Here is a 17817-nt window from a genome sequence, read left to right as displayed (position 1 = left end):
GTCTCTCGCCCTTTGTTTCTGTCCCTCTCTCTCTCTCTATGTCTCGCCCTCGCTCTCATCTCTCTATCCATGCCTCTTTCTCTCTCTCTCTCCCTCCCCCCCCATCTCTCTCTCTCTCTCATCCCCAATGGGAGAGGTAGCTCGCTCTACCTACAGGCCTAGGGCAAAAGCAGCACTACTGTTTATCTTGAAAGAATAGGCAAAAACACACACACAGTGTAAAGAAACACACGCACACACACACAAATTCAAGCGGACACACACAGCGAGCAGAAAAAAAATCAAAAAACAAAAAACCCACACAACAGCAATACCTCACATACACAATGAACACAGCCAAAAGGTATATGCATACAAAATTCAGCAGGCATATGTTCAGTGCCAAACACGAGAAAAACAAACAATTGTACTCCATCGCATCATGGCATATGCACGCCTACTCACTCACTCGCTCACTCACACACACACACACACACACGCACACACACACACACACACACACACACACACACACACACACACCTGCGCTCGCTCCCCATCATATTTGTACTCGCAGGTGAACGCCGCCTCGTCGAATTTCTTCATCACCTCGCCGACGCCCTTGGTGGGATGGGCCAACATCGGTCTCAGCGGCACACCTGGGGAAAGACGAAGAACTGATGTGAGAACTGGAGAAAGTAAAACCGCTAAACGGAGGGTAGCAACAGCGAGACACCAAAGCAACCAACACAGAGACGCAGTCATGCATTTTTCATGAATCATAAATAGTTAAGAAACTAATGTAAGTTGGCCCAGGAGAAGTTTTCTTCACTTGGCACTTTTTTTTTGCACGTGTGAGTGCGTGTAGGGGGGGGGGGGGGGGGGGGGGGGCGCTGGTGCCAACAGGCCTCCGGGAAGAGAAAGTGAGACAGATCTGGGATCCGTTTTGCCTTTTCGCAAAACCCAGAGCTGTGAAATTAGCTTCGATGACACATTCCCACATGACACAACAGCATCACACCCACAACTGTTTCTGTGACAAACCTATAGTTCAAATGATTTGATTTGTGTTCTCATTTGGCCCCAATTTGAGAGTTCTCTGACTCAGTTCCCCTTGGGGCGCACTGCTAAGTTAAGCTTCAAAAGCAGCACGGAGGTTAAATAATGAAATATACCAATAAAAAGCCTCTAATTGTGATTACAGAGCATAGTGCCAATCATGGCAGGAGAGTAACGCTTTTGTCCCCTGGCCACATCAGCCACTTTCACTATCTTACTATCTTATCTCTCTCTTAGAATAGAACAGGCCTCTGAATAATAATTGTGGATCTGCCAAGACAGAAGGTAGACTCATCTAACTGACCAGCCAAAATTTACTAGAATTCAGATGGTGACTGGTATTAATTTCCCAACTTGGTGCCAAGGGTCCTTATCACAATAGCTTGACAACAGCGTAATTGGGAGCTAAATCCTAATTTTAGCAGCACCTTGTATCTTTAAGTGATAAATGATTCAACTAAAATAACCGACTCACCTCCACTGAATGGATCAATAAACACAGACCAATCACCATGTTGAATCGTATAGCGTTCCGGGCCTCCTGACTGGCTGTTTACCTGGGGTGAGCTTGCAGTGATTGGGCAGCTGGTCTATGCCCTCCTTCAGCAGAACCGGGATGATGACATCGTAATTGGGCATCTCGCTGGATGGGAGAGCGGGGGAGCGGGTGGGGAGACACGACCGCGTGTTTGGGGAAAAAGAGAAAAAATCAATATGATCCAAAATTAAAGTCAACAGAATGAGTGTGCCAGGGAATGAGGGGGAATGAGGCAGAGGGCTTAAGAGGGATGAAGCATTGTGGTGGCGCCGATGAGGGACTGCAAAGTGAAATGAGAGGGTTTGTTTAGGCTTCACTTACCAGTAAGTCTGTTTGAGAATTAGACTCTTCTCTTCGATCCAGGCCCTCTTGCTCTCGGTGCTCATCCCCTTCCCTGCGTCGATCACAGCGGGGGGAAATCTATAGGGGAAGGAAAAAAAAAAAAAAAATTAATCTCAAACCGTTCTGTCTAAGTGTTTGAACATTCATATGACCCAACATTTGCTGGATGAAGGTTCAAAGGCACTTCAAAGGCCATGAGATACACAAGAATTAGAGCTGCGCAATTAATTGTATATAGCTATCTCCATTTTAATTTCCACAATGAATAATTGTTGAATTTAGAGATACTGACACGTTTCATGTAATTTATAATTTCCACTGTGGTTGAAAATAGTAAAGATGTTGCAAGCAAAGACACAAACTATTTTGTTCCCCAGATCAAGACTAATAATCATGATCACATTATATTCTGAACTATTACTGAATACTAAATTATGAAATATATGGGTATCGTGGTAAAATAAAGGTTAATTAAAGGAAATATTTGAAATATAAATTATTAATTCTAATGATCCATTTCCGCCCTAAAAACAACTTGCTCTTATTTGACCTGCCTGATTAAATAATGGTTAAATAAATGAAGAAAACGTTAAGAAAAACATTTCCAGACTAGACCACGGATCAATGCAAATTTCCCACCAAGCCTCTGGTCTAATTGACCCTTATTAAAGCATACCTCGAGTCGTGAATAAGCCACGAATACTAATAAGTCACCGATGCATTTATTTCACTTAGGTGTCTGTGGTAATGTGGCTCTGATCAGTGCTGAGAGCAGCGATAGCAGAGGGCGAGGGGCGAGGATGTCAAAATTTCCTCCTGGAGGTGTTGTGGAACAAATTCAACAAAACATCGGTGAGGGGAGGCGCCGGATTAATACGCCCAGTGACATACCTTGTCACCGCTGTTTTAGTTATTCTGTTCATCTGCCCTTTTGTATTTAGCATGTTTTGTAGTGGCATGTTTGCTGGTATAGTGGCTTGGTTACCCTGGTTTGTTCGTACCCTAACCAAGGATCAAATCCCATCCTCACCCTTCACCTGTACACACACACACACTTGTATTTAGTCGTTTCATGTTTCAAGTTTTGATCTAAGACTTTGTATTGATCGTGAAGCACTTTGTAAAGCTACTTTCACAACTGCTCTATAAGTTTCAAGTTTGTTTCTTTCTATAGCCCTTTATCACATGCATGTCTCAGAGGGCTTTCCAGAGAATGAGCCTAATTAGATCCGACTGATCAACAATCAACAATAGAACAGAATAAAGAAACCATATAAATAAAGGTTGTTATTATTCTCTGCTCTCACACTTTCCTCCCCCTTTCGTCTCACATCCCAGCCAGGTTTCTATTTAAATAGCATAATTCCATCAGATCCGGTGTATTGGTATTTCTCGTTCATTCGACCATAAAAAAAACCATCAATTTTTCAAACCCCAATTTCAAGAGGCAAACTGAGCGAAACCCCCAGCTCTTCCCGAAGCCCTGTGTCGGGGCGAGGGTGTGACGATTTTAATATTCCAGGCTACCTTGTCCAGGCGGGGTCAGGCAGATGGCCTGGCTCAGCGCTGCCAGGACGCTCTGCTCCGCCAAGCCTATCCTCAGCTTCCCCGCCAGGGACCTGTCAATCAAAACCACAAGGCCAATAGCAGTCAACGTTCACGCCCAAGAGCACCTGATATCCATGACGACGGCTGTATGCTTGAACAGACAAACAGACCTGCGAGAAGAAAGGCGTTGTGATATGTCTGTGTGTATAGACATGCAGATTTGTGTGTATGCGTGTGGGCGCATAAGCAGCAGAGTCAGTGTGTGTGTGTGTGTGTGTGTGTTATTTTACCTGACTATGTAGCGGGCCTCCGAGAAGCGGCACGCCACAAAGAGGCCTTTGATGATGTCGATTTTCTTATTCATGGCCTGAGGCGGCCGAGAGGAAATTGAGATTCACAGAGGAAGAGCGAGAAGAGACAGAATGCAGAAAGAGGGAGGTCACCAGCGAGCACACTACTCCATGTTTAAGAAAAAAGAAATACCAAACAGAAAAAGGAAATAATTTTCTCGAGACATTCCAGCCATCTGACGACTTATTCAAAGGCTGAAAAATTACCCTATTATCTTTCCTCCGCAGTAGACAAATAAACTAACAATTCCCTTTTGAAAACACACACACACGCATTAACATTATCTTTCTTTTCCCTCCCCGACCCCAATTTTAAGAGGCAAATTGAGTGAAAACATTATTTTCCCCAAGTCCGTTTTCCTCTAATGAAAATGTTATTCTGCGGCTCACCGAGTTCCCACTCATGTTGGCAATTTCCTTCAATTTGCCAAACACGCCCCCTGCCGTCAGACTGGCGGGCTGGAACATCATGCGCTGGTTGCTACGGGAACTCTCCGCCACCAGGCCCAAATCCCCTTTCTCCTGCGCCTCTGCCTTGATTTTGTCCAATTGTCGCCCTGGCAACAAGACGGAGACGGTAAATACCAGCCACCTCGCCGGCTGATGAGCATAGAAAGGAAGGGTTGGCAATTAAGCTGGGTATGTGTGTGCAAGTGTTTGGGTGCAAAAGAATGCGTGTGTGAGAGTGTGTGTGTGTGTGTGTGTGTGTGAGAGTGTGTGTGTGTGTGAGTGTCCGTTACCAGTTGCTTGGGCAACAGCTTTCATCAGCACCGTCTCTCCCACCCCCAGCTCCATCCCCAGGTAGGCCGGACCCAGCTGGTTCAGACACAGGTACACACAGCACAGCAAGTCGTCTGGAGAGGGAACACACACACACACACACACACACACACAAATGCATACATGTTATTCCACACCACACAGATGCATGCACAGACACAAATAAACAGGAACAAACACACAGACAGACACACAGATGCAGACTCCAACAGGAACACACAGACAGAGACACACACACACACGAACACCGACAAAGACAAGCACACAGATACACACACACAAATACTAACGCAGACACACCCCGACACACACAAACACACACACAGACACCACCAAAAAACACATCAATACAAACACACAGACTCGCAGCAAAAGGCATCCCACAGGTACATGCATGCACACACCCACACACCAACAAAGACACACCGATGAACACTAACTAACACACACACACACACACACACACACACACACACACACACACATCAATGAACTGACTCATCCTCCCACTTTTATGTGCAACCTGGCTTCATCATCATCTCCTTGATAGAGTGGCAGGCAGCCAGCTGCCTGTGTAGGTACATCAGCATGCATTATGGGAGAGATAAAATACCATTTACCTGGAGAGAGCAGCAGCACGGAGCGAAGCAGGTTCGACAGCGTCTCGATGTTCCTCAGCCTAGGAAATGACAACGGGAACGCTTTGAGACAAGGGAGACGAGTTAAACGAATTTTAAAGCCACCCTGTAAATACTTTGCGGTCGGAAATGAGATTTGTCTGGAGGTTTTAATAGGAAGTGGAAGCAGGGGATGTAGACGAAGAGTTCATTTCTGAAACGCTGTATATCAATTAGGAGGGGGCGGGAGGGGGGGGGGGGCAAGTCATTACCCGGAAGTTTGTCATTCATCAGCTTCAATATATAGAAGATGCAGTGTGTTAAGGTGTATCCAATTTGCCAACCAGACGACACGTAAGTCACAAACTCATTCAAAACTTATGATCTGGGTTCCCATCGTGGCCCTGATGTAAAATTCCATGACTTTTTCATGACTTTCCATAACTAAGTCGGTGCGATTCCACGACCTAAAAATTATATTCCTTCCTTGTTGTTTTTCAGCCCAGAAAAGTTAACCAGACTGTAGTTCCATTACAGTTGGGCTTGCTGTGGAGAAAAACAGCTGAAAACCACCAGCTAATGCAATGAATGTGTGAAACAAGTTGTAAAAAAAAAACACCATTCTGGTATATTCCTGTAATGTGACCCATTTGTAAAGTTTCCTGACTTCCCCAGAGAATTTATCAAATTCCTTGACTGTCGCAGTATTGAATACACCTTTCTAAATTTCTTGATATTCCAGAAATACCCAGTGGGAAACCTGTATATTTTGTCTTAAACTTTTGCTGTATATCCTCATTTTCGGAATAAAACTCTTCTTACCTGCCAGAATCCTCTTCGATCTTCTCAAAGGTGCGAGCCACAGCCAAGTACGGCACTCTGGAGAGGTGATGAGCATGTAGTTAGGCGATACATCTACACAGACAGATTTGCATTTTAGGCATTTAGCCGACTCAGCTATCCAGAGCGAGTGGAGCAGCAATTAGTGCAACAGCAGAACACGCTTCGATTCCTACATCGTCAACATCACATGCAACCAATAGCGAGGAGGTAAAAGGTCAATTGCTGCAGTGGCCCGACAACAGATGGAGCGAATGTTCCTGTGTCCCTACAAAGACTTTAATAGAGATGTATCAAGTTGGACACTCAAAGAAAACAGAAACAACTATTAGCCACCATATGGTAATAAAGCACAGTATATACAGTAGGTCCGCTTCACAGAACTAAAATTACCATACAAGAATTTCTCTGTAGAGCCATGTTCAGATGGACCCTGGGATTTAAACACTTTGTAAAAATGCTGAACATTGCAGTCTTCCAAATGGATCTCCAGGTATCCCGGGAAAACAAGTCCTGCTGTATCTGATAACATTTTGGGCATGCTCAGTCAGTCCAGGGTCCAGGGAAATTGAAAAATTATTCTTAGCGTTTATTTTTTATCTTCTTGGAGTACCAGATGGGCACGGTTTGCCACATAGGAGAATATGAAGTCCAGAAAGTTTAGACAAGCACAGTAAAGTATTTCAGTGTTAATTCACTTTTTGGCGATTGACTAACCCTAACCTAACCCTAACCCCAACAATGTCCGCATGCAGTAAACTCAACCCATCTGGTTCTCCAAGCAGGTTACAAACCCAAAACAAACTCAAAGAATTATTTGCATAAAGTATTTGACCCTGGTCTGGGCCCAGGGTGGTCAGCAGGGTTCCCACTGTGGCCTTGATGTAAAACTCCATGATTTTTTCAATAACTTTATAGTCAGAGTGCTACTCTGCCCTGAAAATTTTATTCCTCCCTCGATGTTGTTTTTCAGCTCAGAAAAGTTAAAAAGGGGTACAAAGTCTTGACTCCCACTGCAGTTGGGCTTGCTGAAAAAGGGGTACAAAGTCTTGACTCCCACTGCAGTTGGGCTTGCTGAAGGCCATACAAAGTAGAAAAACCACCATTTGGTACCATAAATGTGTGAAACAAGTTGGAAAATACACGCTGGTATATTCCTGTCAAAAGACCCATTTCTTTCTCAACTTATGGATCTTCCCCAACTTCCCCAAAAAATCTATCAAATTCCCTGACTTACATCCTATTTCTGTGAATAAACCTCTCAATATTCCATGATATTCCAGAAATGCCATGACCAGTGGGAAACCTGGGTCAGGGTATGTATATTGAGACACTGGGATCACATTTCTGGTTGAGGTGAGAGGTGAACAGGCTGAGTGAAAGGTGGGTTGGGCTTACTTCTGGCCCCGCCCCCAGCAGGCGTGGTCCACAGGGTGGTAGTTGGGCCGGGACGGGTCGTAGTCCGTCTGTCCTGAGGACTTCTCACTGTGGAAGAAGACAAGAAGAAAGAGAATAACTGTGTGGCAGTGACTGCTGTTTTGGACACTGGCTGCAAGACAAATTTCTGAGTAAACACACAATAATGCACAATATTATCCCAAGAATGACACATTTCAAACTGTAAGCAGCGTTGGAGAAGCTACTTTGAAAGGACACATTGGAACATTGGAAGAAGTTTAACTACAGCAAAGTTAACCTCAAGGGAAATATAGTTTTGTTAACTAAAGGTATTTAGAGAAAGTAGTTCAAACTACTTTGTAAAAAATTATCTTATCTACTTTGCCAATGTTATATAATACAAAATCACACGGCTGGAACAAAATCCACTGATTAGGATGCTGAAAAAATTACTTTATTTGAAATAAAGTGCAAGGAATTTTCACTTTGTTTATAATCCCATACTGCAAGAAACTAGAGTCAGACCAAATAATACAATCTAGGTCACAGGAAGAAGTGCAAAGTCCCTCTCTCCTCTCCCTCTCAAAAGAGGCAGCAACAAAAAGGTACATAAATAAAAAGGATGGAAAAAATGCAATTCCTATTTCTGGCCAAAAATAGTTGGTAGTTGCAGTAGCTAACAAAGCCTCAAAATGGCAAAAAAAAAAAAAGTAATTAACTGCTACTATGAGTTCAATTGCATGTAATGAAACCAATATGTAATGAATGTAAGACAGCTTTTGAGATACTGGTGTGAAACTATAATAATAATAATAAACTGACAGACAAATGGGTTGTCAGAAAGAGGAGGGCAAATAGACTGCAGAGCCAGAAGGACGACCGCCATGTAAATATGCAAAACTGGCAAACAGATTCAAGGCAGAAAGATGGTGAAGTAGGAATTAGGCCTATAGAGCACTTCAAAACACCATAGTGATTCATTCAGTCATTAGAAATTCACATATTCCTCTAAAGGCACTCTTGTAAGTACGTTACTACAGGGGTCAGAGGTCAAGGGTGGACACAGAGATCGATTTCTGTTGCAGAGATCGAACCCGTTACCCTCTGGTTACAGGACGGTCTGCAGCCACCAAACCAGGCAGAGAGACAGGCTCGGCATCAGGCCCATCGAGCCCGAGCTCTTTTCAACTTTCTCTTGTACTTTGCCTTCTTACCCTTTCTTGTCTTTGCTCTCCTCCGCCGCATTCTTCTCCCCGTCCTTTCTCTTCTCCCCGCTCGTCTTTTTCTCTCCGTCGTTCTTCTCCTCTGGTTTCTCCATCTTCACAGCAGCCTTCCTGGGAGCTATTGAAAAAAAATAAATAAAGGGAGGTGAGGGTGGAGCAGGGTGTGGGGGGCAACATTTTGCCGTCTTTCCTAACTGATAAAAGCATAGCACATTTACGGACACATTTTTTTTTTTGTGCAAGCACAGAGCTATGCAAATTCCTCCTCACCAAAGAAACTGCTGATGGGGGCTTTCTTGGCCGACTGCTTATCTTTCTGCTCTTTTGCTTCTTTCTGCTCTTTTGCCGTTTGACTTTTCGGGCTCTCTCTTCCCTCTCGCGTGTCCTTTTCAACCACCTCCTCCTTGGCAACGGCGGGCCCTTTCTCATCATCATCATCCACCTTCTTCTTGTTCTTCGCTTCATTTTTCTTTTCCGCCCCCTCAGCTTTCTTTCCCTTCTCCACCCGCTCCTCCTCCTTGGCCTTCTCTCCATCCTCTTTCTTCTTCTCCTTCACCTCCTCCGGTCTGTCAGCTTCGGTCACTGCTTTTTCTACCCTTTCTTCCTTTGCTCCCTCCTCCATGGGTTCGTCGGTGTTCCCTACACAGGGGAGAGAGGGAAAGGAAGTGGAGTCATTGAAGAGATAAATGCCAGTTTATCCACAGAGGGCAACCCAGTTTTTTGTAAGACCATGTTTGAACATCGTTTTCAACATAACAGCATTGTTTGCTAAATGGAGCGGGTTATTTTTTTGAGGTTTTCTTTCCCCCCGAGAGAGTCAAGTAAGAGAGAAAAGCCTATTGACATGACTTGTAGCACTTGTATCATCGAGTGCCAACAGATAGAGCTTGGTCGTGATACTGGCTGGTGGATGAGAAGGTTGATTTCCAGTGTGGCCCCTATCTCAGTCAAAATGGCCCGGTGGATTCTAAAATGCCACAGTCACTTTTGGTATTTTATCAGCCGCATTGCATTTTAGAATAGACATGAGAATGGTTGTTTACTTGCCAAAGTGTCTGGTGGACTAGACAAACCTGCTGGAAATAAACACTGGAATTGCAGAGGTGACGACCACGGCAGACTACAACACTATCTTGAAGATAGGTTGCTGTACACACTCACTGCAAGTCAAGTTAACCAAATGTTCTTTTCAATTTCGCCCTGAAGGAGACCAAAATAAATCACTGATGCATCTTTTATCAGAGAACATGTTCTTACAGTTTCTATTTCAAAATCACACACTTTTCTCCCTGCAGCTCAATTTCTAGACTGAAACTCAGAATTTGGCTGGTTTTGGATGCGTGTGCTCATAGTGGCAACAACTAAAGATGGGCAATACGAGTGTCAACTAGGCCATGTCACTCTGTAATTGAAGATTATTCTTCATGCCAGCAAACATCACAGTTAGGCTACATACAATGTGCAGTCATATGACTGAACAATGATATTCTTCCATACTTTTTCATTTATTGTGCAATTTCCAAACTGTTCATGACCTGGAAATTATCAAATTCATTTTCCAGACTATCCAAACCTGCACAGAAACCCTGGGAAATAGCCTAAAGCAGTGATTCTCAACTTTTTTCATATCATGGACCCTTAATTTGGTACACTTTAGGGCCACAGACCCCCATTTGATGAGATTTTGTCTCGCAGACCCAAATCTGAGAATATTTTTATTGTTAGTTATGATTTTGTCCAGAATCCCATGACTATCTTTATTGTAGTTAGAGAGATAACAGTGAATCTATGATCAAATCAGTCATTCTTCTACATTCTCTAATTGTGTTAAATTCTGGTAAATGAAGTAATGGTGAAGTTTATCACTTCATCAATTTGCTGGGGACCCCCTGGAACCCTCTCAAGGACCCCTGGTGGTCCCCGGACACCAGCGGTTAGGATTCCTACATATTCCCCATTTCAAAATTCCTTTTTCCACGACCTAAATTTCTTCTGAAGATTCTGGTCTGTGTTGAATTTGATATGTGCTGATAGTAACATTATAGGCCCCAATACTCTACATGATGACATCATGATATGGGAACCCACAGCAGGTCTTCCAATTTCACCAAATGGAGGACTGCACAATTAATTTTGGTTAATGATAAATCTCAATTTCCACAATTAATAAATCACAGAATTCTGGCATAGAACATGTCCATTTAAAACACCCACTGCAGTTGAAAACAGATGTTGATACAATTAATTTTTCACCCAAATAATGAAGTCTAATAATCATGATGATAATAACAAGCAGAATAACCAGGATCATCATTGGAGCCACAGTTGTGCATCACTGGTATAATACTGTGCATTGTTTTTTGAGTTTTTTTTCTTCTTTTCCCATAAATTTTCCTTACTTCCATATTTTGCTATCCAGTCCTGCATAGGAACCCAGTTATTACAGCAGAGGTGAAGCCTTACCGGGGCTGCTGGCCCTGCTCTCCACGCGGGGCCGTTTGTTTTGTTGACCCTGCACCTCCTTGGGCTCGCCCTCCTCCTTCTGGCTTTCACTGCCGCTCCTGCTCTCATCCAGCTTCCTCTTGGGGAACATCTTCCTCGCTGCGCATGTCAGGACAGGCAACAAACCCCCCCCCAAAAAAAACAATAAATAAATAGTGAGAGGCATCCCAACTGAAATCATGTAGTCATCAAACAGAAAGAGACTCTGAAGATGAAAACAGGACGAGCTGCTCTCTTACTACAGATGTAGGGCAAAGAAAAAAGGAGAATCAGAGATACGTAGTTTGCTAACGAAAACACCAATTCCATCCTGAAAGATATTATGCAGCAAAAGCAGCTTAAGATTCCAGTGTAATTTCCCTTGTAATTTTATGCAGCAGTGATGCTCGGGGGTAATTCTGGTTTTGGTTCCACATCCGCCTCCATTTTGGTCCCAGTTATGGTTCTAGTACAGGTAGCAGCGCAGACGTTTTCTTCAGATATCGTAATGAAAGCATCAACTCCTGACATTAAGACTGCACTTTTTGGTCTCTGGAGTCTACAGTTATTTTAATGTGATGTTTTCTCTAGCAGCGGTGGAAGAGTTGCTGTGGTACCGCACCGCTGCCGAATGTAAACACTGCAGTCATCAGACACAAAGAGAATGGGATGATGAAAAGAGAATGAGCCATTTTCTTGTCGCAAAAGTAGGATGAAGGAAACAAAGTGAACACTTCCCTAATGAAAACAATACTGAAAAGTAGCTTATGTTCTCCTCTCAAACATTCTTCATTTCTGCTGTAACCTGCTCTGAAAGATACATTATACACAAAAATGTTAGGATTCACCTTCCCAGTATTGAGTTGGACTCCCCTTTGCCTGATTGATTCCTCATTTGTTTCAAGGTTTTAAAATAAAAAGCTTCTTTAACCTGTCTCTCCTCCTCTTTGTCTACATCTCCTCTTCAGGACTAAAGGGGTTTTGATAGGTGAAATCAATAAGGGTTTTCCACTGAAGTCAGTTTGGCCAATCTATTTCATGTACAGTGTAAGTCATTTTAATGTTTTGTACTCACATCAAATAAAAAAAGACGGTAAACTCATTGATAATGACATGCATGGTAGGGAAAATACAGCAGCACTTCAATACTCTTATTTTGCGCAGTAAAATGTTTAAGCAGTCGTGTACAAAGTGCAGTTATCAAATAATAATGACTACATTTGCTCAGTGCTTCTCTACAGAAAGTTACCAAGCGCTGTAAAACAAAGAGGGACAAAATAAACATTGACAATCAGCTATAATAATGTGAAGACTTGCACTGCTGGTTCCATTAAGCCCCAGTCAGCACAAACGAAACAGCACAAGACAAAGTAGCAATAATATTATCATCTCAACGCATAGAAAAATAATAATGTAGGCTTGAAAGTGTACTCAGTGGTTCAGCAGTTGAGCTATATGACAAATAGTGCAATTCAATCTAGTCTGGTGGTTCTCAATCTAGGGGTTGGGACCCTTCAGAGAGTCATGAGAATTTAAAGAGGGGAGTGTACTAATTATTTCTAGTATACACGTTTCTTATGTATTGAATCATTGTGATAAATGCTTTTTTTTTTTCTTGTGAAATAATGACTATTTGCAGCCACTAGTTTTCTGCTAATGATTAATCCAGTAAAACAGCCTGAGACGGAAAAATCATCAATCCTCATTTGGTGTCAAAGTTCAAAATGCTGCAGCTTTACTCCTGCAACACCGGGGCTGTGAGGAGACCTTGTTTTGTTTTGGGGACTGCGGGCAGAAAAGGTTGAGAACCACGGATCTAGATTAAGTCTACGGTAAAACGGAACCAGATACTCACCGGTCTTGCGTTTGGGGATCCCAGAGGGGGAGACGGAGGTGGGGGTGCTGGGGGTCCCAGGCGTACCCGAAGAGGCCGGGGTGGCCGGGGTGGCCGGGGTCACCGGGGTGGCCGGGGCAGGTGGAGGGGACACGGGGGTGGGAACGGCCTTGAACACATCGTCCTATTGGAGAAGACAGAGACAGAAGTAATGGTTATCATTCTGATGACAAGACACACATTCAAATCAGAAGCTAGTGCTGCACTATAATGGCTGAAATTACTACTAATCATGTTTGTTAATGTTTGAGGTTCAAAATTACTGTGACTTTTACAAATTATGTCGACATCTTGACCATTTTAATCTACCGCTGACACCCTAAATTAAATTAAGTGTCTCAATATTCTAAACTAATATTAATTTGATTATTAATTGTGTAAATTAAAATCACAATAAACAATTGATTATACTCAATGAATTGTGCAGCCCCATCAGACACTGAGCACAGAAAGAAAAGAAGAAAGAACAGTATAGAACAATCTAGAAATATAACAATGTTAATTCATAATTGGGGCAGGAGCAGAATAAAGGTTAGAGAAGGTTTGTGACCGGAAAAGTCATGGGCTTGAACCACAAATGGAAAGATTTGGGTGGGTAAAGTGAATGAAGACTTTCCTTTAACAACTGCTATCAAGTTTAGCAAGGCAATTAACCCCATTTGCTCTGGTGGAGCTGCTCAGTGGCCAACAGTAGGAGATTCTACTGGGCAGCTCCCAGGTGTAAATGTATGTAACCATATGAATATGAAGCAGGACCATGCTGAAAAAGATCATACGCTTTAACAAGCTCTTCCCCAGATGAATGAATAATGAATCATTTCCGACATGTTACCAGAAAAAGAGAAATAAGGTAAAGAGGAAGTATTCATCAAACAGCAGGTGGTTGAGCGGCAGCCACAGTCAGTAATGATTGGTTTTCATAATGTGCCTTATTGTAAAAAAAATCCATTCAACATTGTGATTCATCATACAATAAACGTGCCTTTGTACAACAGTGTTTCCTACCATTAAATGAACAATGAGCACCACTCTGCCTAGAGGAGCTCCAACATGCCTAACATCGTCATCTGGATTGGTTACAATGGAGATTTGTAATGTTTCACGGTCTACATGATGTTTCAGAGACTTTTCAAAGCATCTAGGGAAAACACCGTTGTATTGTTGTTTACACACAGAATACGCCCAGTGAGCAGCAGGCCTAAGGGCTAATTCATCTTTAACACTCATAATGTTGAACAAATATACCTCTGCTCCTGATCCTTTTACACTACGATGTCTTGTTCTTCTTATACTGTGTATGTGTGCGTGTACCAGTATACAGTGTCTGTGAATTGTCAATTTGTTTCTGCACCAGGAAGAATGTTACCAAGAAATGTTGGTGCATGTATAGCACTTAGTGATAAACTCTTTTTGGAGCCATTTTCTGCGGACAAGGCCAAAAATGACACCCAAAATAAAACGGTTATTGTTCTTGAACCTCTGTGACTACAGGCATAATCTGGGTCTTTCCTGAAAGGTAAGCCTTGTTTGTTCTCCAAGTGTCAGAATTACTCCAAGTACTACTGAAACAAACAAAGTAACAGAAGCTCAAACACAGTGGAAATTGAATTTTTTTTCTCGCCTAAAAGAAAAAACAAAAGAAATTTTCAGTGTGAACAGCTGCCTGTGGCTGTGCTATTTCAGCATAGAAACTCAATGGAGCCACAGGCCCGACCACATCCTGGATCAAGGTTGATGGCAACACCACAAAAAATGAGCATTTGGCAAATGGTTGTTCTAAGGTAATGTCTAGGCAGATTTCCAAAAAGGCCATTTGGAGACTCCAAAAGGACACTTGGTAACCAAATGACATTATGGGTCTTTAAAGCTACATATTTTTGTATATTTCAATAAAACCAGACCAAATACTCGGGCTGGGCGATATGGTTGAAATCAATATCATGATAATCATAAGGATTTTTCTCGATATCAATATATATCACCATATGGTTCATGTACGCAAAATCACGTTAAATAAATAATCAAATTAATGTTCATCTCATTGAACCAAATGGTAATGTTAGGTGTGATGTCAAACAAAACAGAAATATTCAAATAATATTCCTACCATACCTCATTTTATAAGAGTTTTTAAGTCAAATTTGCTTGTCATCATCAATTTAGTCCGCAGAAATGTGTGTCACAATATCAAAATATCTTCATATCATCACGATATGATTCCATGGAAAGACGATAAATGATAAAATTGAATTATCGCCCAGCCCTAAGGTGATGTCTAGGCAGATTTCCAAAAAGGCCATTTGGAGACTCCAAAAGGACACTTGATAACCAAATGACATTATGGGTCTTTAAAGCTACATATTACATTTCATTAAAACCAGACCAAATACTCACATAAATATGTTCCTTGTCACGTCTCTTAAAGTGATTCCTACTAATGACCCAATCAGGAAATGTAAAGTAGCTTTTACCTTTTCCTTTTTAGCTGGCACGTCTTTGTGTCCTTGTCCCTTGGCAGCGACTTGCTCTTTCACGACCGGTGCCTCGTCGTCATCGCTGTCCAGGATTTGACGACTGCGCTTGACAACCTTCTTGATGGGCGAATCGGCTTCCTGGACGCCATTCTGCACCTTGAGAGGGCTCTTGACTGGTCTGGGGAGCAGACACAAAGTTAAAACACCGTGCAATTCAAATGAATACAGTCATAATAATAACCTTTATAGCGCTTTCCAAAAGCACAGTTACAAGATGCTTTACCAAAGGATAAAAAAAAACCTCATAAAAATCAACAGCAAAAGCAATAAAAGCAAGTAAGAAATATAAAATCAAGGCAAGACTCATAAAAAAGGGAGGTCAAAACAATAATAAAAGGTCACTACATAAAAGCAAGTCTATAAAAGTGAGTTTTAAGATCTACAAGATGATACAGATTACAGATACTGAATACACAATTGTCAAAGCTATAAGCAGAGCTCAGACCTGCAGACAGCCCCCACAGATAACAGAGAAACAGAGGTTACGGTCTCTTTCCTCAGTGTCTTGTGATAATCAACACTGACCACAAGAATTTATTGTGCAACACAGAATTCACTGATTCACTAAGACTGTAAAATAACAGCATATACTAACAAAGTGACAACTGTTATTGGGGTTCCAAGACAAAAATCTGTTTCAAAACAGATTTTGAAACCCTAACAGCATGCAGTGGATTGAGGTCAATGTTCATTATCACCAGGGATTATGGGCATAGAGAAAAAGTGCTGCTATTTAAATAGAGAGGATTTTTTGTTGTTACAATTCTACACAGACAATTCTACACCTGTCTACCTGTAGGCAGACGGGTATACTAAATATAGCCAAATTCATCTAGTCTTTCATTGAGGAATATTTCAAAAATATTGCTGAAATTAAACCAAGATTTGATTCACTTTGGGAACCATGACATGACACCTGCCAGACAGCCAGACATGGCAGCCACCATCCTGTGTGAATTGAACCACAACAAGCTTACTTACTCTTTCACCGGTTCATCACTTTTCTTCTTGATAGCTTTGTCCTTGCTCTTGGGCGAAAAGAAGGATCTGATGGAAGGAGGTAAAGCAGTTAGAAAGCAGTAGGCACAAAGCAGTATGGGGGAACGTTAGCCAACATGCTAGTCCAAAGAGACTTTTAAAGTGTATTTAAAACTAAAGTTGATGTGGATCTTCTTGGCGAAGGAATTTGTCAAATAAGAAACAACACTGCTGAGTTGTGTGCAGTGCATTGAGGGGTTAAACTAAGAAGAGGAAATCACAGTTAGCTATCTTGAAGTTAGCTGACTCGTTTGGATCACCCAGAGGTTCCCAAACCTTTTTCGTGTCAGTGACTCCAAAATAAATATGATTTAGCTCACACACTCCCTGTTTGATAAAGGTTTTCTACCCGGAAGCTTCATCTAACAAGACTTGTCCTGTCTGTCTCTGCTGTAGGGGCAGGGAGTTAAACCTCTTATCAAAACAGTTATATCTGACTCTCTCCTAGTGCTAACTTCTAGTGAATGCAGTAACATTTAAATTCAACTAATCCTCATTTTGTTGGGGGCCCCTGGAGCCACATGTAGGACCAATGGAGGTCCCTGAACCTTTAAAAAGACACAGGTTAACTGTTACAGCTTTAGATGCAGCCGTCAGTAAGCTAATGCTAGTAACCTAGCAAACCAAACCGAAACAAACCCAGCTGTCACTTCGCTACTTACGCGATGCTTCGCTGCATGTTGTCTCCAAACTCTTCCTTGCGTTAACACTAAATTGAGAATAATAATGAATTTACAACCGCAAAGTCCAACATACAGACACACACACAACACACACTCCCGCGCTGCAGAGTGACAATATAGTTGGAATATTCGGCGCCAAAATGACATCTGAGTCAAAGATTGTGTATATAAAAGAGGAAACACTCAGTAGTGGAAAAACTGGACCGTCTTCCGGTTAGCCGTTAACTTTCAGGCACACGCTCTCCTGCAGTAGTTTTGACGGGTAGAAACCTCTTTTGACACAACTTGACACTTATTTTTTACAGTCTCTGCATAAACACAGCAACAGATACAAACCTTTTTCCAAATATAGATACTACTCATCACAACATAGTAAATTCTATCTCCTGACATTAAAAATATCTTCGGCTTGTGTGACATTTGACCCAAAATACAGCTAAGATGTTTTTAACGAAAAGAATACATGCAACAGTAGGCCATATCTGACAATTCTGGTCGTTTTTGGTACGGGGA

At 42.1% G+C, this 17817-nt stretch overlaps 1 protein-coding gene across 1 annotated transcript; it reads right to left on the bottom strand.

The window, feature by feature from the left end:
- Positions 1-522: 522 nt before the first annotated feature.
- Positions 523-17424, bottom strand: LOC139659997 (DNA ligase 1-like; the record flags this gene model as incomplete). The annotated part of the gene is made up of 18 exons (XM_071538037.1): positions 17284-17424; positions 16565-16630; positions 15521-15701; positions 14153-14155; positions 13011-13173; positions 11138-11275; positions 8945-9313; positions 8666-8792; positions 7452-7538; positions 6036-6092; positions 5217-5275; positions 4557-4670; positions 4207-4373; positions 3757-3833; positions 3446-3537; positions 1898-1997; positions 1596-1681; positions 523-638 (listed from the first exon to the last, which is right to left on the bottom strand). Coding segments are annotated over exons 1-18 (2019 nt in total), but the record flags the coding sequence as incomplete, so codon positions are not given.
- Positions 17425-17817: the final 393 nt, after the last annotated feature.

The sequence above is a fragment of the Centroberyx affinis genome, unplaced genomic scaffold (assembly GCF_046629955.1).
Source record: "Centroberyx affinis isolate AG114_WGS23_722 - 3 ecotype Tasmania unplaced genomic scaffold, CSIRO-AGI_Caff_v1 ptg003188l_1, whole genome shotgun sequence".
NCBI classification, from domain to species: domain Eukaryota; kingdom Metazoa; phylum Chordata; class Actinopteri; order Beryciformes; family Berycidae; genus Centroberyx; species Centroberyx affinis.
Note: the sequence above shows the minus strand (reverse complement) of the source record. Positions and strands in the feature narration are given on the sequence as shown.